Consider the following 26,898-nt stretch of genomic DNA (forward strand, 5'->3'; position numbering starts at 1 on the left):
GTGTATATGGCACATGTGCATGCCTGGTATCTGTGGAGGTAAGGGGAGGGTGTCAGTCCTCTGCAGCTGGCAGTAAGGACAGTGGTGAGCCACCTCACAGGTGCAAACCCAGGTCCTCTGCAAGAGCAACCGGTGTTCTTAACTGCTGAGCTGTGTCTTCAGACTGTAAGACTTTATTGATGAAGCCATGGTTAGCCTCAATGAGTAGCCTCTTAGGCAGAGAAACAGTAACAAGCTCACTTGCAATTCTAGATGCATTCGTGGAGGCACAAATGTACACAAACTGGCTAGAAATATTTCTAGGAAGTTCTCTTCCCTCGGATCTAAACCCCATACCTACAAATGTGCCTAGTAAGGTGACACTGGCTATTCAGGTCAGGTTTGCATACAAAAAGACACCGACACTTTCTATTGCAGAGTGGGCGGTACTCCCCAAAGCCAGAGCAGATGCTGCAGGCTGTCTGGCTGTCTTGCTGAGGCACCGAGGGCTTCACCTGTTTCCTCTCCCGTCCCACAGGTCTGTTCCTCCTCCTTGGCCTGATCCTCTACCCCGCTGGATGGGGCTGCCAGAAAGCTATAGACTGTGGACGGTATGCATCTCCCTACAAACCTGGAGACTGCTCCTTGGGCTGGGCCTTTTATACTGCCACCGGGGGCACTGTCCTCACCTTCATCTGTGCTGTCTTCTCCGCGCAAGCAGAAATTGCAACCTCCAGTGACAAAGTCCAGGAAGAAATCGAAGAGGGGAAAAACCTCATTTGCCTCCTTTAGTCTGGAAGACTGTGATGCCACCACTTCCTTTCTTTATGACCTTGTGAAACAGTCTTCATCTGAATTAAATGAAGAACCAGTCTTGACCTACCAGAGCCACCTTCCACAGCCCCGGGCCTTTGTGGGACCAGTGAGGGGCATCTCCCCCAACAAGCAAGAGAGTTCTTTGCCAAGCAGGCCACAGTGCAAATTAACGAGCCCAGACAAGAACATGGGATAGCCCCTACTGTGGGATCCTGTCACACTGTCTCCCCAGGGCTCAGTGGAGAACAACAATCTGACTCAGCAAGGCAGGAATCTCTCTGCAGCAGAGGAAAGATGAGCCAGCCTCAGGGTCGTTTGAGGCAGGTTTCTGGCCAGCAGCTGAGTTTTAAGAGCATTTCAGCATGTGGGCTGGAAGTGGGGTCTTGGTTTTCTTCCTAGTTCTTTCATGTCGTCTCACTTGGAGACTGAAAGGAGGACTACGACTTACTGATGACAGATTGTGTGCTGAAGGTCACAGCAAGATACCAGGGTTTGCTTAGCTGCACAAAGGGCTTAACAGGGACAGTGCAGAACCCCACTGTGGAATTACACTAGTTAAGAGTTCCAGGTTAAGAGGCATCAATGGAACTTCCTCCTCAGGATTTGAGTAAGAAAGACAATCACCTAATAATAAAAGTGCAAACCCCTGGCACTCAAGACAGATGCTTTCCTGCAGCCAGCCTAGTGCCTGTGTGAGCCCTGCCTATTCCTCTCACTGTAGTTAGCTTTCTCCTAGGGTTGGGGCTGTGCTTGGCTGCACAAGGAAACCTTACAGTTCCCTCCTTCCAAGGACAGCAGCAGCGCCTCCAGAGCAGCTGTCACTCATACAGATGTTCACAGGGAGGGGGCTGCGTCTGCAGAGTGGCCTTTTCTGTTTAGTTACTGTGCTGGATGGTCCGCTGATTTCCAATCCCATTGGCACCCTTTGCAGAGAAAGCAGAAGCTAGCCATGGGAGCTTCTCTCGCTTCTGGTGCTGATCCTTAGAGCAGACTGGATGACACTGAATCACTGCCACTCAAGACTGTCATCAAAAACCCCTATCCCCAGGGGAACACAGGACAAGAAGCTAATGCGCCTGCCTAAGCATACTTACAAAAGCATCACATGCCACTACTAACAAGGACTCAGGGCTTTCAAGCCAGTTTCCATAAATTACCCATATGACCAAAGCAGCCAGAAACACCGGAGTCTGGCTTACATGAGCCTTGCAGATGGAGAAACCCTTCACAGTGATGTAAGTGCAGTGGACCTATTTTGGTTTTAGAGATGTGTTCAGCTGAGGGCTTTGTCTTAAAGTTAATAGCACCTTCTACTGGCAAGTGTTTGCTAAGCAGGCACACAACCCTGATTGAGAGTTTACAACCTTGTCCCAGTGAATCACTTAAACCTTATGTTGGTTTAGAACCAAGCCTTGGTTCAGAACAACTCCCTTATGTATAGATGGACTATGCCCACTGGGGTTTAATTACAGTTTATTTGCCCTTTGGCCTATATCAGAAACCACCTTCTCTCTCACACAGATAAAAGTTAGGGAAGAAGGGCACTGAGCAGATCTGAAGTTCAGTTTTGAACCAGTGTTCAAAGGGGAGGCCCCTAAGCAAGCCTAGGAAGGCTCAGGAAACAGGAACAGGGCACCCAGTGCATAGGCCAGAGCATGTGGAGGAGGCACTTGTCCTCTGCTGTGGATTTATCATGTTCTAGCCAAGTCCTCTGCAAGCACAGCAACTGTGTTTCCAACCTGGGCAATATTTGGCTTGAAACATAGTTTTGTTCATCAGAAAAACTGACAAAACAACTTTGTTTTCCTTGAATTTTCCAGACTAACTTTGCTGACTTTTCACAGACTGGTCCTAGGCTACGGCTCCTGCACGCATGCCTATCAGCTGCTCTCTGGGTAAAGTGGCAGTGGACGTCTTTTCAACCTGGTAACACTCAAAAATGAAAATGTGACCTCTGCCAGACTGTTACTCAGCAGTGTTTTCCATTAATTTAAACATTTGCGAAAACAGCCCCCCTCCCCCCCTTCCCTAGAAGGGTACAAACAAAATGCCATGCCATTGAAAACTGCCAAAATGCTGACTTAATGGAACAAGGTTGCATTTTCTAGCAGAGAGGTGTTTAACATTTGAGACCTTCAAGCCAATATATAGACTTTGGCAATATACAGACTTCTGCAATTGTGCTGGTGTAGAATGAAACTGTTTTCATGGTACTTTAAAAACCACTTGTTGACCTATACCCTTTTTTTGGGGGGTGGGGGTGAGGGATTTAAGACAGAAGTTTCTGTTTTAGCCTTGGCTGTCCCGCTTTGTAGACCAGAGTGGACTTGAACTCACAGAGATCTATCTGCCTCTGCCTTCACAAGTGCTGGGACTAAAAGCAAGTGCCACTATGCCCAGCTGGTCTATACCCATTTCTCTAGTAACAGGACCATTACTACTACCAGAAAAGTCTTATTTTGCCTGAATTTGTGCTCAGCTTCTTATTTAACTCTAAGGAAGGAATACTCGGAGTCTGTGGATTCTTTAAACCTGTGTGGTAATTCAATATTACAGTAACTGTGGAAGGGAATAGTTTTGAAACGTGTGGTATAATGAACAGTCTTTGTTAAACATGTATTCTGTAAAGTGCCATGGTCTTTTTATAATGTGTAGCATATGTAAATATATATTTTACACATACACAGGTTATCTGAAAGATGTGCAATAACAAAGGTGTATGTATGTTTTGTTTGGGGAAACTGGACAAGATTCAAAACAGGGATGTTTCTGTTTTGGCCTTCATGGCTAGTTATTAGACTGTTAACAATTTTAATGCTACACAAACCTTATGTGAAGAAAAGACTGGTATGAAATAATTTTCTCCTGGGGCTAAGCTAAAACAATCAGTATATTTATGAGAGAGTCAACCCAGCAAGCAAGGCCCAGTCAATGCTAGTCTTCTGTGTGAAATGTGAAGCTGTGTGTTGCCTTTTCTGTTAGCCTGAAAACCAGTGGCTGATAATAGAGTTAAGGAGCTGTTTTTCTGTGCTTTTATAGGCCATGTTGATGTATTTAAGTGCTAGTCTCTCATCTTCTTAGCGGTAAGAGCCTGGCGTAATACAGACCATTCTGTGCAATAACGTGGCTGCTGGAACTCCCAGGCCTGTATTTGTGTTTATGGGAGCAAAGACTCTCAAGGCCAAAAGAATTCAAGGGATGAGTGAGGGCTTCTGAGACTGTGGGGAAGCTTCTTCCAGAGCTGAGGGGTCCTTAGGTGCGGGAAGGGACTTGACGCCACTTGACATTCAACAGCCACTTGAGCCAAAAATAAAATTGTATTTACAGCTGATGGACTCAGTTGGAGCCTTCAGATGTGTCACTATCCTATTACATTGTAAACTAATACATTGTTTGTCTTTCATTGGTTAAGATTCTGTACATAAGGATTTTCGCAATGTGGTCTCTTCTCCTCTTGAGATCTGAATTAAATCTGATTTTGCAAATGTTTCAAGTTTGACTGCATTGGCTTCAGTACAGTACACATTATTTGATCAAAAACAAAATTTTAAAATTACTATAGTATTGACAATAGAAAAAATATTAAAGCATTTTTTACTGTCAATTCTTATCCCTACTATAAGTTGTCTTTAATTTGCGGATAAGATATTTCTTCTTTGGAGAAGTATCAACATAATTATAAGCATCTTAATTTTAAAGTAAAGCTGTGAGACATGAAAGTGCTTTCATTGGCTAACCAAAAGGTATGTACTCCTTTCCTCTCAAAAAAAAAAAAAAAATACTCAGAAGCCTTCTGCATTCACAGTGTCTGGAGAGGATCCTGTCTAGAAAGTCAGGACACCCACTTCATGTATAATCTCAAAGATGATGCCGAGTACTGTCCCATAAACTCAGGTCTGCACATTCCCAGGTACATAAACTGTCTTAATAGACAGGAGTGGCAACCACCCTAACCTTGCTCTAGTTCTGATGGACGGAAGGTACACACAGGCTTTGGTTTCTGAGCATAAATGACCAGGTTTCTAATTGAAATCAAAGTTAAAAGTTAGTACCCAGTCACTGAAACAACTCATCTCCATAATTAAAAACAAAAAGAACATGGAACCTTTCTGTTGCCTTTGCAGGCATTACTACAAAAAGTATTCTCAACAGTGAATCCAGAGAGAGCACCAGGACTTCAGTCTGAGCAAAGGCTGGGATGTGGTCCCACGTGCTTGCCACCCTCAGTCTATATGTGGGTGGGGGCAGGGTGGCTAATATGGTCAAATGCGAGGCCAGAGAAGGGCAGCAGGTGTCTCCCTCTAACGCTCCAGTGTATTTACATATTTCTTTGTTTCCAGTAGGCTGGCTGGGTAGGAGCTCCCAAGTTCTGACTCTGTCCCCTAACACAGGTTAAAAGCACATGCAGCTGCGCCCAGTTAGTGATTCAAATATAGGTCCTCCTTGCTTACACACAAGCACCCTTAGCCAGTGAGCCACCTCACCAGCCCCAATTTTCAGTTTTTACAGGAAAATTTTGCCATGAGATCTCCTGGAAGCCATACTCAGCTTTCTCCGTTAGGGCCCCATAAAGTCTTCACTGCCCTGGACATTCTTGTATGTGGACATTCCTTTAAACAACTCAGCTCCTTTGGGACACTCAGCAGGAGTGATACGGGCACGGCAGCAAACATGTCACTCCAGGAGCTCTTCAAGGCAGTTACTGCTCATCTTGCTTAGGTAGACAGGATATAGATAAAAGCATCAGTAGAGGAAGGAAGAAAAGTCAAACCACGGGAAAAGAAGACTCAATCAAATAACATGCAGCCATTAGCAACTTTTTGGCTTTTTATAGTCAAACATTCTAAAAGATCCAACATCTATAGGCAACCAATCTCTGAAGTGCCAGTATTTGGAAGAAACCTCCAGTTTGCTCATTTCTTACAGAAATCCCGAATTACAGCAGTGAGAGGAAAGACACTGGGATGAATTCAGGACATAAAAGGAAAGAGTGGACAGCCAGGGGACCAACAAGAAGCAGGAGGGGCTAGAGTGGAGTCTAGGATAATTGCAGGCATTTAGTGTGGTCTCTGGATAGGAAGGATCTACCGAGATGGAAAAGCAGAAGAGTCAGGGACAGAGGCTGCCACGGAGGCTACTTGTGCACAGCAGCGGTGGAGGTCAGAGGCAGCACCTGGGAATCACAGGTACACATGGAGAGAGGAGAGACAGCGTTGACTGGTGTGCACATTCTGTGCTCAGCGCATCAGAGCCTATGAGGTAGAAACCTTTTTATAGATCCATACCTGCCCTTGATGTAACTTCAGTGAAGTACTCTGCCACAGTTAGACAGCTAGGAAGTAGCAAAACCAAGGATCAAGTACAGGTTTGAAACCCAATGACTACACAGCACTTCCTTCCTGATGGAAGGAACTCGGGAAAGGATACTGCCTCACTGTGGCAGATACAAGTGGCACTAGCCACATCTCCACAAGGATTGCCTGTGCTCCCTCCCAGGAACCTAGCAAACTTTCACACTTAAAGGTAACACTTTATAGTTTAACTTAACTGATCATAGTTCAGCTCAGTCCTGAAAACTGACAGCAATTCATCAGATCCATGACAGTGGCAAAACAAACAGTGGGCTGGGACGGCGTCCCCTGTCTCTCAGTGATGGGAACCTACGTCACAGATTATCTCAGACCCAGGGAAAGCAGCTGTTAGGATCACATGAGCATGAATCACCCAGTACTTAAGATGTGTTCTCCACTTTCTCCAAACACAAAGGATTTAGCATGAGGAATGGTTTACTATCTAATGAAGTCAGGTTAAGCCCAGAAATACCAAGCTAAAAAGGAAAGCAGAACAGGGAGGAACACAAGGTTCACTCCCCATGCTGACCCTTGCGGCCCCCATGTTCCCATCTGAAAACATCAACCACTCGGGAAAATCCTGCATGTGGAGGCTTCGTTCTTTACACCACAAAGCTGAGTGGTAAATACAAAACCCCCCGGGGGAGGGGTGGGGGGACCAGCCAGCCCCTCCCTATTTTCCAGGAGTTTTTTGAACTAGTAAAGTGTGCCTATCCTGGCAGTAAGCAGTCAGCAGTGATGCGTCGCATAGGGTGCTTTCACAGAAGACTGGCTCCTGGAGGTCTGTGAAAGAGTCTGAAATATGGTTTTAAAAACTCACCAATTCAACATGCATATTGTTTTGTAAAATGTACCCAAAACTTCTTACAGAACTATTTCATTTTCTTAATCATGGAAGTTCAACTTACTAGTATGGTAAAGAATATTGGTAAAACAGTAATAATAAAACATTTATGTGCTAACCTAAAAATTAGTAAAAAAAAAAAATTCTAAAACATCTCAAATATTTTAAGATGTATTATTCTACTATAACTTTATAACATGAAGCTTGAAAAGTCTATGAAGAGTCTGGACTTTAGCTCTCAGTTATTTTAAATTAACCACCCCCTCGTCTCTAAAGGGCTTTGTCACACGGCATCACGCTTATGTCTCTTATTCAGACACATACGGAATCATAGGTCCCTTTAAGGACTTTTCCTTAACGGAAAGTGTAAGGGAACCCAGCAAATGTAAATGATAAACTGTGTAATAGAAGCATGAAGAAGACAGAGAATCAGACAAAAAAGAAGAGGCGCAGTGGATGGAGAGCAAGGCCATAGGCCCCCACAGGAACTAACAGCTCGAATCCCCTTAGTGCAGACCAGCACCACACAGATTACAGAATGTTTTCAGTGTGAAAATCCAAGATGAAAAATGGAAAATACTGTTTCTTACTTTAATTCAACATGTTATTCTAAAATTAAGATCTGCTGTGAATATGACTTTAGTTTAAACTTTACATTATCTTTAGTTACCAAGGGAGAAATCCAGGTACACAAAATAGGACATTCATCAGTGCATAAGCCAGCAGAGTAAGCATGGGTAGGACACGCCACACGGTGGGTGAGGCAGTACCACCTTGGTACAGAGGCACCCATCTGAACCCATGAAGAAAGCCCTAGGCCACATCTAATACACTTCAGGTAACCTGGCCTACCTCAAAACAGTCATCATATTTAATGTGGAAAAGCTCACATTCAACCACCTAGAAAGGTCTAATGTAATGGGAAAACCGTCAGATTGTGTTGCTGAGGGTTTTAATCTAAATCTTTTATACTGTGTTTAGCATGTGATAAAATGTTACAAAGGTTGGTTTCAAAATTCAAATATGAAATATAATCTCTATTAAAGCTACGAGTATATTTTCTGCCTCTCAGCTGCTAATACAGTGTTTAAAATTATACAAATAAGCATCCAGTAAACATTATTTTATTTTATGACACTCTGCATTAATACAATAAATATACAAAACTTCCAAACCACTGAAAACATGCAACGTGAGAGGGACACCTGGAGGGCATTTACATAGAACCATGACGTTGCCGTGAGGGCAAGCGCAGTATTACACGTACCAACAAAATATACAAACATCCCTAAAGAAATAAACCAAGCCCCAAATCACATATCACCAAGCAATGATTTTCCAGTGATCAGACCCTAGTCTCAATAAAATAGCCACCACTTAATATCGCAAACTAAAAATGGATGCCTGTTCTACATGAAGCTCATTTCATGGCTGTGGAGCCCGGTAACATTGGTATTAAATAGAAAACACTAGCCATCTTTCACCAAACGGAAATGCACTACTGACCGACTGCTGTTGAGTGGACAGTAGATCAAGAATTCCAAGATACTCCCACACCTAAACCAGCCACAGACACTACCATCATTTTAATGCTTCTTTGTGTTTTCAAACAACATAATCTCTTTCAAACTTGTATGAACCCAAACAACTGAATTGAAAACAGCATTGTCCTTGTTCATATAAAAAAACATAATGTGAGTCATAACTATTCTTTGCCATTTAATAATGCTACCTTTGGGGAACTCAAAGGGAACATTCCAATTTTTGAAGAAAAGTATATTAGTACTTTTTAAATCTCTGATGTGTCTTTTATTTATACTTTAGATAAAAATAAACATGGATTTGGAATATAAGCACTTGGTATTTATGTGCACTTGTGTAGTCTTAGTGATTTCAGTCTGTAAAATCCATATTCAGTAAAGTCAGGCTCCAGCAGGTTCCACTGCGACCTCAGGCTCTCAGCAGCAACAACTGAGCAGCTGAGACCGGAGGAGAGGCCATCACTAATCAAAAATATTCAAAAAATAGCTCCAAGTTCACATTCTGAATTCCACTTTATTCTGATTAAAAGGAACATCTTTGAACTAATATACTCAGTAAATTCCCAAGCAGACCTAGTGTGGCCCTGCGTGGGCAGGTATGTGATCTGGTGCCCACAGACTTCCATGAAGCCCAAGAGCTGCACCCTAACCCTGCAGGAGGCTCCCTCCGACTCCAGCTCTAGGGAAAAGAACAAAGCATCAACCATGTCAGCTTGTTGTCAAAGCTCCCCTGTCTCAGCAGCCCACCCTGATTCCCAGTAAGCCCAGGGAAGTCTGAGCCTTGCGAGGTCTCGACTTACAAATGTTCTCAAGATGTCTACTAGTTACTAAAAATGATTAAAGTCCAAACCCACCTCCATTTGTGCTGCATCGTAACAATGTCGATTTGATTCTATTAAAAATTAACATTTAACTGTACGTTTACTTTCTGGCGTGGTGCAATGTTGCACATGTATTTACTCTGTCTCAAAAAGTAAAAGACAGGTACATTAAGAAATCAAGTACATTAGAAATGCAACTAAAAGAGAGATCCCTTAAATACTGTATGTTCTTTTTATTCAAGGGTTAGGCTAGCCTTTAATACCTGTGTCAAAATCACACACACACACACACACACACACACACACGTGCGCACACACAGAGCTGCCAAACACAATCCCAGTTCAATTAAAAACATTAGCCAGAAGAATATAGCAAAGTTTCCATACAGTAAGATTTTACTATATGAATGCTGAAAGCTAAGAGGGAAAGTAACTATCACTATCTCTGTTGCCTCGGTTCACCTCCTCTCTTCTGGATAATGCACTGCACATCATACTAAAGTCTTTATAGTCCAGTACATTTTTACTTAAAAGAAACTAGTACATAAAATCATTTCTGATTCTATAAAGAGCCCCAGCTCCTACATCTATAAGCAGTACAGAACCCAAAATACTAATTCGCTTCACATAAGACATGGTGCCCATGCAAGATCAGAGATTGTTATCAAAATACAAGTAGTCTAAAAATAACATAAAGAAGGTAAAATATACATTATCACTACAAAGCACGCAGCTCTGCACTGCTGACTGAACCTCATATAAAGCAAGCCAATTTAAAAACAACCAAGCTTTTGCTGGCCTTGTTCCTTCAATACTAATAGAGGAAAAAAAAGAAACAAACATGGTTTCCTCTCCAATGTACAATCCGTACCTCTGCTGCCTCTTGGAAGAACTACTGTGGTTAGTGCTTTTTAAACCTTAAGTCACATACTCATTTCAGTGTGTCACCACTGAAATAATCTGAGGAACACCATCCCCCAAAAATATGGAGAATATTTATTTAGCAGATGATGGTTTTCTTCTGTGAGGGGCGTGGAGGTATTAAGAAACTATCAGGGAAAGTAACAAGATGAGGAAGTTTCTCTTGTTTTAAGACCATGCATTGTGAACAGGAAATACCCATGCTTTGTGTATTGTGTGTTGCCAACATAAAAATATCTGTAGAATACAGGAACTGGAGAAAAAAACACAGTCAAAAGGTTAACAGTGTACTTCTGCGAGGCTCTCTACATCTGGTTACCCTTGAAGGCATTCTGTGCCGCACTGGTTGCTGCAGTTGAGGCTGCATTTGCAGCCGCTGTCTGAACAGTCTTATTGGACATCACTCCTGTTGCAAACTCTTGCTGGGCCTTCTCAAAGCTAGCACCTGTTGTGCGATACAGTCCATGTACCTGCAGAGGCAGAAACAATGCGATGGTAAGTTGTGATCCAGGCACACACTGCCAGCTGGCTGAGGTTAACCTCACCATCTCGCAGAGTTCGAAGACCAGAGGGAGGCCAGAGGAGAGATGGGGAGAGAAAAAACAAACAAACAAACAAACAAAAACAAACCCCGTTAAACATGAAATCAGCTTTCTAGCCTAGGTCCAGAATAAACAAGGGAGGTGACTAGAGAGAGAGAGATTAACAACAGCATAGTGCTTTCAAGAAAGGAACTGCCACCTTTAGTCTACCTAGAACACCCTTTCATATACAAATATTGTCACAAGCACTTGCTATAAAACACCAATTTAACTCATTAGTGGCACTTATCACCCAACCATACAATCCCCACAGATGAAAAGAACACCTTAAAGAGCAGACATTTCAATAAGCTTTTAAGACTGCATCGCATGCCTAGCAGAGTTAAAGAGAGGAAGGAGTAGCCTGGGAACCCTCTAATCTAGAGCTGGAGCCAGACATAGACCTTCCCGCAGGCATGAACTGTCCAAGAAGAGTCTGACCCCTAGTGGTTACAAATGAGAGCTGCATGCTCCTGACAAGGTCTTTGTGTGTTTGTTTTTGATAATTTGTTAATTTTTAAGTCATGGTTAAAGAATCGGTTGTTCTCGGATCTCAGTTTACAGCAGAGTTATAGAAGTTCTGAGTACTGATGATTTCTTTAGTTTATAGTACCATGTATTAGAATCCAGAGTATCACACAGAAAAATCATCTCGTCTGACCTCCTTACTTCACGTTAAGAAGGAAACAACCCAGATGTCCATCATCGGAGGAATGGATACAGAAATTGTGGTATTTTACACAATGGAATACTACTCAGCAATCAAAAATGAGGAAATCATGAAATTTGCAGGCAAATGGTGGGATCTAGAAAAGATCACCCTGAGTGAGATATCCCAGAAGGAGAAAGACAAACATGGTATATACTCGCTTATATAGACCTACAAGATATAATAAACATAATGAAGTCTATACACCTAAAGGAGATAAACAAGAAAGCAGACGTGAGGTAAGATGATCAATCCTCACTTAGACAAATGAGATGTGCATTGGACATATGACAGGAGTCTACCGCAGAAGGCATCTGAAAGATCCTACCAAGCAGCATTTCAAAACAGATACTAAGACTCATAACCAAACCTTCGGCAGAAGGGGAGTTAGTATGACGGGGAAAGGATAGGAGCCCCACAAGGACCAAATATATCTGGGCACAGGGTTTTTTTCTGAAATTGTTTCTCCAACCAAGGACCATGTATGGATATAACCTAGAACCTTTACTCAGACAAAGCTCGTGGTAGCTCAGTAACCGATTGTTTTCCCATAGTAAGGGGAACAGGGACTATCTCTGACATGAACTCAATGGCAGGCTCTTTGACTCCCCACCCCGCAAGGGAGGAGCAGCCCTGTTAGGCCACAGAGGAGGACTTCGCAGCCAGCCCTGAAGATACCTGATAAAACAAGGCCAGACGAAAGGGGAGGGAGTCCTCCCCAGTCTGTGGACTTGGAAAGGGGCAGGGAGGAGCTGATGGAGGAAGGGTGGGATTGGAAGGGAATGAGGGAGCGGGATACAGCTGGGATACAGAGTTAATAAAATGTAACTAATAATAACAAACAATTAAAAAAAGAAAAAAAAAGAATGAGACAGACCAACTGATAATGGACACATACAAGAGTCAACTAGTGACTTTAAGTTATGCATTTAAAAATGAACTAACGTCAGAGTGGGCACTCAAATAGAGCATGCACAGAACACTGATAAATACTTTTATTTTATTTGGGAAATAATCATATTTATTTTGAATGCCTGGCATATGAGCTCAGTTATACAACTATCCCTTCATGGAAAAGAGAAAAAACAGAAGGGAGAAGAATTCCTACCTCGAGTTCAGACCCTGCGTATGACTGACAGTGCCACTGCAGAGTGAGTGCTCCCCCCCAGACCCTGAGTGCTCCCCCATGCCCTGACCTCCTAATGCGGAGTATGTGCTCCCGCATGCCCTATCCCACGCCCTTCTCATGTTCTAGCGTTCTGCCGTTGGCCCTCTTCTGGCTCTATGCTTCTTCGTGCTCTCTCAGGCCTCACTCACCTCAAAGAGCCAAAAATTCCCAGTCTGAAAACCCAGGCTGGATTTCTTTGCTTGCTTCTACTTGTCTGTCTAGAAGTCTACCAGGCTTATTCACACACAGGCTCTGCTAGTACTTCAAACTCCCAACAAAACATGACATCAAACCCTACTGGTGTGTTGGGGGCCGGAGGATAACCTGAAGGGGCTGGTCCTCTCCTTCCTCCAGCTAGGTCCTGGGTCAGACACAGGTGGTGCATTTGGCAGTGAGCACTGTCACCCACTGAGCCATCATACTGGCCCCAAACCTGTTCTTCCTAAATGGCCCATCCCCTAAATCACATTGTTGAGGAGGCCCAACTAGAAAGAACCCTAACCTTCTTGTAGGAGGAGGAGTTACCTCAGGCTTCCAAATCCTATACCCTGTTCCACAAATCCTTTATTTACTTCAGAATAACTCTTCCAAAGCCTGTCACAGCAATCCAATTCCTCTGCTCCCTAAAACTCTTCTTTGGTGAACCACATCTCTTCGGAGAAGATTAAAACTCTCTGACAAGGTCTCCTAGTTCCCAAGGCCATGCAGGAGCTGAGGATACAGCTGTGTTGGAGCTCTTCGCTACCCTCCACCATGGATACCTATCTTATGCACCTATCTATACCCAGCTTATGCACCACAAGTTGCTCCCTGGTCCATCCAAGACTTTTTTAGACCCTTAAATTTGCCACACTCTCTCAACTGCTTATCTCCTCTATGCTTTCCCCCTCATTCTTATCCCCTTCTGTGACAACTGTAATCATGGGCAGTCTTCATTGTATCTCAGCTAAGGCTTTATCTCAGGGATACTGGCACCTGGCTTTTCCCAGCTACTTTGAGGTTGAGAAGCAAGAAAATGACTTGAACCCAGGGGTTGAGGCTAGCTTAGATTGTATAGCAAAACTGAATTTTCAAAGCCAAACACAAAAAGAAAAGCAAACAAAACTAGACTCTCCAAACATTACCATCTCCTCGCTCCCTGTACTTCCTTCTGTGGCAGCCATGAAATGACTGGATTCTCCTGATTCTCTCACACCACAATGCGCGCCAATGGACACATGTGCGGCACAGTGCCTGGCACTGGCACACACGTGACAGCTGGTTTAATAACACACAAAATGCCACGAAGCTTCGGTAAGACTCTAAACTCCCTGACTTTCCAGTTTTAGACAGCACACCGATAGTAAGTGTTTCCTAGAAAGCATGAGGCCCTGGGTAGAAACCAAGTAAGGCTGTGCACAACACAGCCTCAGCACTTGGTAAGCGCAGGCAAAAGGGTTAGCAGTTCTAGTTCTGAAGCCAGACAGGAATGTATAAGTTTGTCTAACTATATCCAAAAATGGACAGGGATGTATAAGTTTGTCTAATTATATCCAAAAATGTATCTCCCTAAAGAGAGGCATTAATGCTAGCTAGGCCGTAGTTCCCAATTATGAAACCACGTGAAGGTATTTTGTAGGTGAGAGCTCACCATTAGTCATAGAACAGAGCACTCGAGATGATCTCCATCCGAGCTAGCCCACAGAAAGGCAGTAAGCAGGGCTGCAGAGATGGCAGTTTTTGTGTTTGCTGCTCTTGCAAAGAATCATAGTTTGGTTCCAAGCACCAAGTCAGACAGCTCCAGGGGATCTGACACCCTCCGCTGGACAAGCCCTCCCCCCAACACACACACAAATAAGCATGCACACACTTATTTTTAAGTAGACTCTGGGTTGTTTAAGAAAGCTAGCTGAATGAATCAGAGCATTCTTCCCCAGCAGTGGTTCTCAACCTTTCCAATGCTGGGACCCTTAATACAGTTCCTCATGTTGTGGCGACAACCCCCCCATAGTAAAATTATTCCGTTGCTACTTTTATAACTGTAGTTTTGCTCCTGCCGTGAATCATAATGTGAATATCTGAGGTGCGACCCGCAAAGGGGCCGTGGCCACAGGCTGAGCCTCCTGCTCTCTGCTCTCTGCTCTCTGCTCTCTGCTCTCTGCCTACAGCCCCCTCAGGCTTCCCTCAGCGGTGGATGGTGACCTGGACGTACAAACTGGAGTAAGTTCTCTCCTTCACTAGTTGCTCCTGATCACGGCAATGGAAAAGAAACTCAAACACCCTTCTAAGAGTCAGCCCTATAAATTCTGGGCTCACTTCTCTAGCTCTCAGAACAAAACAAGCCAATTTACTGTCATCAGTCTCCTCGTTTGGTTGTTTGTTTCTCTGGAGGGCTAAACAAAAAAGTAGACCCTAAATCAGACTCTCAGTATTAAAGGGGTCATGCACTCACTTTATCCTCACACTGTGAAGGTAACCACTGTGAAAGTGGTCCCTGCCAGTTCTTCTTTCATTCAAAAAGATACTTACACACTAATCGTGCCCTTACTGTTTGGCGTGAGGATTCAACTGAAGCGAAGACACCGACAGGGCAGCTGGGGGACCCTGGTTGGAGCACAGCAGTAAGGGAAGGCATTCATTTCAGCAGGAGTCACCACATCCTAGTGGTGACAGCGGCACACTCAGGATGCTTTGCAGTCTGGCACCATGTGGACCACGAGGCCTATATACTGGCACATGCCCCAGGCGCGTGTGAGCCTCTAAACAGCAAGAAAGCCCTTCAGTGCCCCAAAAGAGAGGACTCCCCGAACACATGGGGTAATGAGAACGACTGCAAAATGGTCAGGAGGGTCTGAGAAACAGCTTGAAAAAGCATTAGTGTGTCTTCAAGTGGCAGAAAGGCGGTATCTCCACAGGTGAAAAAAGCTAGGCACAGCAAATGACAGGAAATAGGCAGAGCGATCTGGGGGAGTGCAAGGCTCTCCACCGCTCGGCTCACAGGCCACAGCAGCATTCTGCACCAGGCGGGTCTGTGGCTGAGGCTGCTGTGGCTGTTGCTAGATCAACACACAGAACATTCCGAATGCTGAGGTAGGGGAGGAGGAGTGAACTGTACAAGCTCTTCTGACTGTCAGGTTAGGGATGGAAGCAAGAGACAGAAAACCACCAAAAAAAAAAAAACCACGTCAGTGTTCTAAAAAAGCTAACTGAAGGGCAGTAGAAGAAGAGACACCTTCACAAGTCACAGAAGAGAAAGCTTCACAAGTCATGGACGCAACAGTTTCGGCACTGACATACACAAATCAGAACTGCAAAAAGTCCGTTCCCTGTCTCAGTCCCACATGGAGCTGTTAGGAGTATCTCTTTAAAAACAAACAGCTTTGTTGATATAAAATGCTTGCTACATCATGTACCTTGTAAACTGTAAACTTCAATGGCTGAAGATGTATGGACTTGCCTAAACCATTGTCTTCCTAGTCCAAGACTCTCAGCTATTTAGGTTTCACTATGGGAATGATGGCAGAAGACAACGTTGCTACAAAAAACTTCCTATGGCTGGAAACAGGGCGCCAACTGCATTTCCAACCTCTGGCCCATCAGAGAAGCAGAGGGCAGCTGCAGCCTCAGCAGAACCTGATCACGTGGCCTGAGACAATCACTTGTTTGACTGAGGCCACAGTGGTACAGGATGGAAATAAAAGGCTGGAGGACTTGGGACTTCCCAGGGATGCGTTTCAGCAGCCCTCGTGCTTGGTGCAGAAAGTTTGGAGCTTCTCTGAGAAACAGCAGCAGGAAGAGTGCAGCCAAGCCTGCAGGCTCCCAGGAGGGAAGGGCTCTTCAATAAAGTTACTTCTATCTCTATTCCTTGCACATGTTCTGAAGCTGCCGGGCAGTATACAGAAAACAATGAAAGAAATGTAATGCATAAACAATTTAGTGTCTTTAAAGTTTAAATGCAGACAAAAATACAATAAATTTACTTATATTTACTCATCAAGCTAATAAACTTTATATTGAAAAAAGTAGTATACACTTAGGAGCCTCGTCTGAAATGCTTGACACAAAGATGTTTCTGATTTCTGAATATTTGCATATACATCAGGAAATGTCCTGGATGGGATACAAATCTAAACATGAAAGTCATTTATCTTTTATACATACTGTATACACAGACTTCTGTGTACTTTATACAACATTTTAATGGGTTTAGAGATAATGATACTCTATAATCTCTCCTGCCAGGTCAAGGAGGGAATTTTTCTCTCATGGTACCAAGTCCATGCCCAAAAAGTTTCTTATTGTTGAGTGTTTCAGGTTCTGGATTTTCAGATCAGGGATGTTTTTACTTTTTAAGTCAATTTTAATATATGATACCATTTTAAGATGTGTCTATAAATAACCATAAATCATAATCCTTGGAGGGCAAACATGCAGAACCCCAGAATGACTGGCCTAACAGCAGCATGGCATGATGGGACCTGCACAGTAGGGCCACTGTAACATGTCCAGAGACCAGTTCCACTTACTTTTTTAAACATGACGAGTGAGATGACTGCGGAAGCTGTGAAAAGTGCGGCGATGATTATCATCATGATTCCAACTGGAATGTTCTTATTGAGACCAGTAAGGGATGAAATCCAGCCACTAAGGGACAGCAAAATTGTAATTAGGCAAACAAGTCAATGTACCTCTCAAACGCAGGGACATGCAGTCAGCTCTCCAGAGCCCAGCAATTTAGCATTCCTTATATGTGTGATGATTTCACAGCTATCCTGCTATATATGTGTGAAAATTCCACAGCTTCCCATAATATATGTGATAAATTTCACAGCCATCCTGCAATGCGTGTGATAATTCCACAGTCTCCCATAAGATGCCGCTTAATTTTTAGATAAGGCACTAACTAACACAGACCTTCAGTGCTCCTCTGGCCACACAGCTAAGAAGCACCAGTCCGAATCTTCAGGCAAGCCACACTCCCAAGCCCCAGGAGTTCACAAGATGATTGTATTTTTTAAATACACCAAGTCTTAAATGTGCGAGTTCTTTATTGCATTTTTAAATGCTCGGTTTCAACTAGGGAAGAAAATAGATGCAGAGCACAAATCCAACGAATAATTCACTTTTAGAATATAGACTCAACTTTTACTACTCAGCATTAAAGCTTAAATATGAAATGTCTCCAACACACTCACATGTTTGCGCAGGAGGCCCAGCAGGTGACACTGGTGTGGAATGTTACAAACATTTTAGGAGGTGAGACCTAGCAGGAAGCAGCAGGTCACAGGCAACAGGCCCTGTTGCTCATTATCCCTGGCTGCCTCCTTTCTCATTTTGTTTCCTCATCAGCCACACATCAGAGCTCTGCTTTATGCTCTGGGCCTGTCTGACTAAGGGCTTCCTATGTTCTGCCTTCTCTGCCAGATGGACTGAAATTCTCTAAAACCATGACCTATGGCCCCAAATAAATAATTCCTCCCTTAAAGTACTTTTGGGTATTTTCTCACATTGATGAGAAAAGTAATAGATTCAGTCACATAAAAAAACAATCAAAACAACAACAAAAATACAACCCAACAACTCATTTAGAAAACAGGCAAACAAGGTGAGACAAAAATTAGGCAAATAAGGAATAAAAAGATGTCATTAGATAAATGTAAATTCAAACCACAATGCCAGGATGGAGACACCCACTCCCCCTCGACCCCCACCCCATCAGAACAGCTAAAATAAAAGATAGTAATGACACCACTGCACTGCTCACAGGGATGTGGAGGCTGAATCTCTCACAACTGTTGGAGGGCATATAAAACAGTACAGTTACTCTAGAAAGTTTGTCAGTTTTTTTTTAAAAAGCTTAACACATGATTTCTAAATGAATTAATAAAGTATAAATACATTGTTAAGCATAGAAATGAAAACTATGTACACACAAAAACCTGGCCTGAAATGCTCATGGAGGTTCTATTTAGACTACCTCCCAAATGGAAACAACTGGGATGTACTTCAACTGATAAACTGTTAAACTGTGGTATACCCATACCAGGGAATACTATTCAAGAACAAAAAGGGGCTGGAGAGATAGCTCAGTGATAAAGAACACTGTTCTTCCAGAGGACCAGGTTTCAATTCCCAGCACCTCCATGGCAGCTCACAACATCTGTTAACTCCAATCCCCAGAGTCTGAGGCTCTCTTCTGGCCTACATGGGCACTGCATGCACATGATGAAAACCACAGACTCAGGCAAACATTCATACACATAAAAACAAAATCTAAAAACACACACACAAAGAAAAAATAAAAATAAATTATGGCTACATGTATCTGAGAGGGAAAAGTCAATATCTGCCAATCATATGATTCCTTTTATACAACCATCTTAAGGTTATTAGAATAATAACCTTAATAATAACAAGATAATAGAAGTGACAAATAGCTTAGTGGATGTATGCCAGGGGTGAAGGAGGATGGGGACAGGAGTCAGTGCGGCCATACAAAGAGCAACACGACTCTTCGGTGATGGAAATGTTCTGTCAATGTCAAGGTCCTTGTTTTTATGTCTTACTGTATTTTATACTATCAGGGACTAGGTAAAGGATGCCTGGGAATGCTCAATGGTCTTACAACAAGTAATGGTCTACAATTACTTTCATTCTAATTATGACTAAAGATACCTGAGCTACATAAGGTATATCAGAAAACAGTACTTATGCCCATTAGCAGACTCCGTGTACCTAGGCATAACTGTTATGTTCAGCTTTATATTCCTCCCTACATTTACATTACGAAGCTTCTAAAAATATATGGTATAATTATGTATGTGTATATCATTGAAGCGGTACATTTTTAACCATCTAAAGCATTATCTAACCACTATCTAGGATAATAATGAAAATAGTGGTTTCCAAGAACTAACTGAAAACAACCAAGTGCATCATCTGTTTGCCTGTGTGCAAACTGGGTACTTTACAAACTGCTGAGAGCTGTCTGCCAGCCAGTCACAGCCATTCAGAGGCAGCACAAAACTCAAGTCTCCACACATTCTAGTTCTATGCCCAGTGCAACTCTAGTTAATAGACCAAGTAGCAAACAGCAGTACCGTTCATGCCTGTGCACGCAGAGGCTGGAAGGGAGGCAGTTCTCTACATGGAAGAAGGGAGAAGCGGGTATTTTAAAGACACACCCTCTTCCACCCACCGTCTCACTCAAGGATGTTCCCCCATGGAAAGACATTAACAGAGATCTGTTATTCTATCCTGGCCTCAAATTTCCCTACTTCTACTAAATGAGCATCCGCCAGGCTGAAAATGATTTTACTGTTGAAAGATGTGTGTACCTGGACATACACACACACACACACTAACAAATTTTTCTGTGTGCGTATGTGTGTGTGTGTGCACGCATACATACCACAGTCTCACCTTTGTGTGTTTATCTAAAATAATACTTTACACTTAACTTGGACCCTTTTCCTTCAGATTCTTGAATCTGTTCTTGCAGATGCCGATCTGTCCTCTCTCTGATCACTCTTTGGTCTCCTTCACACAACTCCTTCTCATGCCTGATGCATGCCTATCTTAGTTAATATGGACATTCAATGTACTGAGGCTTTTTTACACAGGAGCATAATCTTTGAGAAGTTTTTCCAAAGTTATGTTTTAGAATGTTTTCAATTGGGTTTTTTTAGTACTTCTGTTTTTCTGTGCTTGCTTTTGCCAATCTGACATTTTTCTGTGTTAACTCACTAGGACAGCAGATTTGTTCAACAGATACTAAGTTAGCAATTTAAGACAGTAAATAACTCACCAGTTTCCCCAGTTATGAAATCCTGCAGCCTGGAGCACATGGACAGCAAACTGACAAATATAGACGAAGAAGAACACAAAGAACCTGAAGGAACTGTCACTCCTTTAAAAGAAAAGGGGAGAATGTCATTCTTCACATCCACACACAGACTGACAGCAAGCCCTAAAGGGGCAGGCACCTGAGCACTCCAACTCCACTTCACCAACGCTCTGTGCAAACTGTCATAAGTATCCCTGGCTTGCTCTGGCTCTGTTCAACACCAGAATCCACCTTGAAAGGTCAGATTTCTTCCTTTAAGAAACTGTTTGCCTGTTTTTGTGTACAGCTGTTTTGCCTGCACGTATGTCTGTGCAACATTGTGTGCAGTGCCTTTGGAAGTCAGAGGAGATCAAATCCCCTGGAACTTGAGTTACAAATGGTTGTGTGCTTGACATCAAACCTGGGCCTGGATGAAGAACAGTCAGTACTCTTAGCCTCTGAGCCACCTCTTCAGTCCTTGGTTTTCCTTTTCTAATGAACTACTTTGTAGAATTAACACCAACTGCTAAGCTATGTCATTTGTGAGTACTTGGACTTTACGCCATCGATACTAAGAACTTATCTGAAGCTTTCTCCTTTCTCCTCCTTCGACCCAGTTTCCTGTCATCCTGGCTTGCCACTTAATGGGATGTATGCAGTCCGTGATCTTTCTTGCCCTGTTTCCTTCCTTCCTTCACAGTCCATGTTTCAGCAGGTGCATGACTTCAGCCCTTCCCACTGCCGAGTGCCATTCTTTGGTGGTGGGGAGGTGTGTTGCTTCCAGCTTTTTGCTATTACAAATAGTGCTGCTGTGAGAATTCATGTGTGAGTATCTCCATAAGGACATAGATTTCCTTTTATCATGTAAGTGGAATGGCTAGGGCATGTGGTAAACATATGTAAGTGTTTAAGAAACTGCTGAGTTATTTTATAAATTTGCTCTATTTTATACTCCTACTGGTAGCAAGTGAGTCTTTCAGGTCCTTTGCATCTCATTAACACTCGCTGTGGTCATGTTTACAATTCTAGCCATTCTAATTAGCACATCCCTATCTTGATAGTTAGCTATCAAGGTTGGGATGACAGACATCTAGACTAGGTCAGTAAAGCAGACCATAAGCATTTATAGAGAAATTAGATCATGAGGGCTGTTGACACGCTTTAAGCCAGCGCTGGATTCAGAATCTGAGTGGACGACTGGGAGGTGCTGGAAGTGTGAAAGGTGGGCTTGGAGGAAGCAGGTCACTGAGGCTCGCTGAGGGCCTTATTTTGCCATTCCTGTTCCTGCTCCATTCTGCTTTCTGGCTGCCATAATGGAAACTGCTCCCTCGTGAAGCCAAACTGCTGATAGCACAAGGAAAACAAACCTTTCTTTCTCGTCAGCCATGTTTTGTACAGCGAGAAAGCTAACACCAGTCTTACTTAGCTTTGATTTACAAAGCTAACAACTCAGCAAGCAGTGTTGTTCAGCAACTTTTCATTTAATCCACAGATCTTAGTTATACTGTTAAAGTCTTTTTCTGGTATTTTAATTAGATTTTCCTCCTTATTCTTGACTTTTCAGAGTTTAAAAAAATATATTCTGGATATACAAGTCCTTAATTAGATAAATGCTTGGCAGAGATATTCTTGTAGTCTGGGGCTTGTCTTTCCAATCTGCAGATTTGTGTATGAAAGCACATGTACATTCAGAGCATCGTAAGAGTATGGAAGTATGTGTGCATTTGGGGCAACCCAAGAGTATCTTCTAAGAAAAAGATTTGCCTTTTTATGAACTTCGGTTTGTCTACTCACCCTTTTTTTAAATTTTAGTATTGAATCAAAACAAATAACAACAAAAAATAAAACAAAGAAACAAATTTAAAAAACCTACTTCACCAAAGCCAAAGAGATGAAGCCCTTCCCTGTCTCCTCCGTAAGTTCCTTGTCTTGCAGCTCTGCATCTATGCACATGCTCTTTGGACTGACTTTCTGAAAATATGGTCTAAAGTATGGTAGAATCTTCAGGGATCACCAAGGTCCCAGCAATGGTTCTTAAACAGCCTCTTTTGAGCTGCGGTGCATTTCCTCAAACATCAGGGCTGAGGGGCTGCAGCGATGGCTGTCTTGGCAGGGTGCAGCTCTCAACACACACATGTCTCACAGTCATTCAAGGGACCCTTCGCCCTCTCCCGGTCTCTGTTAACACTGCAGGCATATGGTGCTCATGCACACAAATGGTCATAAATAAAAGTAAACAACTTTTGGTTTTTTAAAAACTGGATTTTACAGGGCTGGAGAGATGGCTCAGTGGTAAAAGCACTGTCTGCTCTTCCAGAGGTCCTCAGTTCAATTCCTAGCACTCACATGATGGATCATGTCCATCTAAAACAGGATCTGATGCCCTCTTTCTGGCATTCAGTTGGACATATAGATAAGAGCACTCATATACATAAAATAAATAATCATTTTTCAAAACTGGATTTTACATATGGGGGCTCATTTTAATTTTTAGATTGTTCATTTTTCATTCAAGTGGCATCAACACAAAGACATGACGCTGTGATTGCTGGCACTTTCTAGCAAGTCTTCCAATCAGAAAGTATGTAACAGTTGGCCAACTTCGTTGTTCTTTTGTAGACTTGCTTTAAATATTTTACAGCTCTGATATTTCCTTACATCTTTGGAAGAATGAAGTCATATTTCTAGAAAACAGCCTCCTTGGATTTGCTTGGGGTTATACTGCAGATTGGCAGAATCATTTTGAGAAAGTTCACACCTTAGTAATATTGAGTCTAATCTATTAGAGATATTTATCTCCATTTATGTTTTCTACAGAGATGATTATAAATCTATCAATATACTTTTGCTTCTTTTCAGATCTGGATGCCTTTGTTTGTTTTCTTATCTACTTATACTGGCCAGAACTCCTAATACAATTCTGAACACAAATGTTGAGAATGGATGCCTTACCACACTCCTGACCTTTACCACAGTACACGGTGATAGCGGTGAGCTACAGTTTTTAGCTTGTACAGTTCCTTTCAGTTTGGAGAAACCTCTCTTCTAGTTCAAGGTTATTCACTGTTACTAACAATAAAAGACATTGGATTTTGCCAAATGTTTTTACTATGTTAGATAAGATGGTCATTCTGTTGTTGAATATAGACTCTAATGTAGTAGACTACCCCTAACTTTCTAATATAAAACTGACCTTTTAAGTCAGGTGTTGAGGCACAAGCCTGCAGACCAGTACTCAGGAGGCTGAAGCAAGAGGATGCCAAGTTCAAGGCCAGCCCCAGGCCACAGAGTGAGTCTCTCGAGAAAAGCCAACCTTGAATTTTTGGAAGATGCTTCATCTACTTGATTGTGGCAGTATCTTTTCACATCTGGCACCATTTTTAATTGCCTAAATGTGTCACAGTTCTGTTTAGCAGTCATTTTCCAAGGCCTGTATCATTTTACTTGCTAAAACTCAACCCCAAACTGTTCAGCAGAAAGGAAACAAGTGACAGGAGTAAGTCCCTTCAGGTCCTTAGAGTTCCCTTCCTAGGTCACAGCATCCCCCAGCCTTCCCACCTGCCTCTGTGTCTTCTGGAGACTCACACATACATTACAACACCCCTAACCCACACTTCTTCCTCCAGCCTGATGAGTCATCACTCTCGCAGTAGGCTCCTCACTTCAGGGTACACACATATACCATAGACTCCTTACACTGCTCAGAGGAACTGCTGCAGAGTGGAGCTCTCCGTCCTGCCTCATGGGGCTGATTTACAGCTGCTGGTGTTCTCAGTGATCAGTGTGGAGACAAGAGACAGAGCAAGGTCCTGTCCCTCACAGAGTGAAGTTTCCTCTTTTCAGTACAGGGGTCTGGCTTCAGAGTTGCAGCTTGCTTGGAAGGCAGGAGAGACCTGGATAGCCCACGTGCTTCAGGAAGACCATGAACTTGCTTCCCATCTTCAACCCTGCCTGCATTGCTTATAGCTGTATATTGTGCTTTGGTTTAGTCTGGGGTTCTCTAAGGATCCTCCTTCAGAATGCCTCAGTTTTGCCTTTACTTTTTCCATTGCTAACTTGATCAGTTTCCATTAGATCAGTTGCCACTCATGTGCCTGTGGCTGCTTTTTTGTTATTTGTTGTTCTATAGATGGGACTCAGGACCCAGAACACGGTAGGCTGACCCTATGGTTTTATATCTGACCTCCAGTAGGAATAAAATTATGCTGTCTCTCACATATGTATGTGAATATACTATAGAGTTTGTAAGTCACTTAGTCCTTGACATTTACTCTCTACAATCTTTTGTAAACATCATTTGGACCAGAGTATCAACACATTCCTCAGATTAGAGGCCCAGTGATTCTTCTGTTCCTACCTTATTACAATGATGTTATTTTACAATGGAGCCAGGAACTCCAGAGACCCCCACACTGGATTAACGTCCACTGGAATATTTACTAGTGTTTATCTCTTGAATAGTTGTTTAACTAACATATTTTGTGTTATTACAAAGTTCTATGCCAGCTGAGGGTGGGCAAAGTGGATCCTGTTGCTCCAGAGGATTTAGAGACTACTCTGCAAGGCAACACTCTGGCCAGGAACAAGGAGGGCTATCTCAGGCCCTTGTGTTAGAGAACATATTAGGGCATGACAATGATAAGACAGCTTATAGTTTAGAGCAGCTGGAGCAGGACATGGGGATACAGAAACAGCCCTGCAGTCTACCCTCCATGGAGGACGAAGCTCATAGAGAGATTCACAAGCGATCACACATTATTGGGACTTTTTCCTGTTATAGATAGCCTTACACCTTAGAGGATCATATTGGCTTCTGTCCTCAAAAGAAGCTTTACAGTAACAAAGGAGATAGAATATAGGAAATAAAATTTAAAAAAAAAATAGAAAACTGTGAAGCAGTCTAAGCTGAAGACAGGACAGAAATAAAGTAACTAACACTGCAGCAGCCAGGAGCAGAGAGTGTTTTTTAAAGAATCTTCAATGTCATGAGGGCAGAAATTTGGCTTGGAAATTCAAAGGTTTCTTGTGACTGAAGACTCAGGTAGGGAATGGTGAGTTCTATATGTTGAGAAGCCAGTGAGAAGTGGCAGGTAAAGGGGTAGAGGGAGAGATAGCTCCTTTGACTGCCTTTGAAGGGAAGGAAGAGGGTAGAGGTGTCGGTACTGAACCGGGGAACACAGCAGCCAAGCAACCCTGCTATGTGACTTGCTTATTGCAGGCTCTGCTCTGCCCTCAAATATGCTTTTCAGTCTGTACTATAAAGCTAGTTTGATACTTTATAATATAAACTTACACATACTAATTGAAAGTCATATAAAGCCACATGGGAATTCTGCAAAAACAGTAGTCTCCCAGACTTACTCACAACCCCCACCCCACCCCCTGCCACAGCTGCCGCTCCCAGGCACCAGCAAGTGTCACTTGCTTACTGGTGACCACATCCTGCATAGCTTACCCTGCTCTTTCTAACATACAGGAACTGTGCCCAGTGCTCCTATTCCAGCAAATGAAGACCTGGGTGGGTTTCCTTCCACATCTCCCCTGCTTCCGCCCACATCCCAGCAGATAACGACATAACCAAGGGGCTCTCAGGGGCACTGCTCACTGAGGCCCACGTGATTGCTGAATATTCACTGCTGCAGCACAAAGGCTGCGTGCGCTGCTATCAGGATTCCAAGCTTACATTTCTGTTTCCTGGAGTTAGAAAGTATCTTTTGTTAATGGTTTTTATACACACCTATCAGTACTTGATCATTATTTCTCTCCTTCATATGTATAAAATTCTTTTTAAGCTATTCAAATTAATTCTGCCAATTTTATCTCCCAGGAACTTTTTCTCTTAAAACCTGACCAGCTTACATATAAACTTCTAAAGGTGGAGCACCTGCTCACACAGAATGCACTGCTCCACTGTCTTCTAGTGTCTTGTGCTGCTCTTCAAAACTAATATCACCCTTGATGGCTTGCAAATAAATTCAGAAAGTTTCCTACTTTGTAGAGTGGGGGGGGGGGGAGGGATGGAAAAAAATGAGAGGGGAAAAAAATCCATAGTTTTCTCTTATTATATTAGCAAGAGTTTTATTTAAAAGAGTAGAAACAAAGCAGAAAGAAATAAAGATTGATACAATTACCTTTCTCAGAACCTACCAACTTAAGTCTACACTCTGGCAGGGTATTTCAAGTAAGATAAGACCCATCACAAAGATGAACCCCTGGCTCTAGCTACTAAAGAAACTAACATGGCCAAAGTGGGCAGGAGGGGGAAATGGAAAGTTGTTTCACACAAAGGCAGTTATGACTCACCAGTTTAGAATAAAGGGGAAACAATCACATAATCATGTCAGCAGACACAGAAAAGCATCT

At 42.9% G+C, this 26,898-nt stretch overlaps 2 protein-coding genes across 4 annotated transcripts in view; one reads left to right on the forward strand and one right to left on the reverse strand.

The window, feature by feature from the left end:
• The window catches only part of Lhfpl2 (LHFPL tetraspan subfamily member 2), a 143,955-nt gene extending 139,671 nt beyond the window's left edge, over positions 1–4,284 (forward strand). For 2 of the 3 annotated variants that reach the window (XM_021631288.2, XM_060385577.1), the window contains one exon: positions 518–4,284. In XM_021631288.2, the coding sequence (XP_021486963.1) occupies positions 518–771 (254 nt within the window). In that variant the 3' untranslated portion in view covers positions 772–4,284. The remainder of the gene's footprint in view (positions 1–517) is intronic. The other variant, XR_009592380.1, reaches the window with a different exon arrangement.
• Positions 4,285–8,098: 3,814 nt separating this feature from the next.
• Positions 8,099–26,898, reverse strand: part of Scamp1 (secretory carrier membrane protein 1) — an 85,734-nt gene continuing 66,934 nt past the window's right edge. Inside the window, exons 7-9 of the mRNA XM_060385576.1 lie at positions 20,518–20,619; positions 17,237–17,354; positions 8,099–10,743 (exon numbers count right to left, since the gene is read on the reverse strand). Of these exons, the coding sequence (XP_060241559.1) occupies positions 10,579–10,743; positions 17,237–17,354; positions 20,518–20,619 (385 nt within the window). The 3' untranslated portion in view covers positions 8,099–10,578. The remainder of the gene's footprint in view (positions 10,744–17,236; positions 17,355–20,517; positions 20,620–26,898) is intronic.

This window comes from Meriones unguiculatus, chromosome 6 (genome assembly GCF_030254825.1).
Source record: "Meriones unguiculatus strain TT.TT164.6M chromosome 6, Bangor_MerUng_6.1, whole genome shotgun sequence".
In the NCBI taxonomy this organism is placed as follows: Eukaryota; Metazoa; Chordata; class Mammalia; order Rodentia; family Muridae; genus Meriones; species Meriones unguiculatus.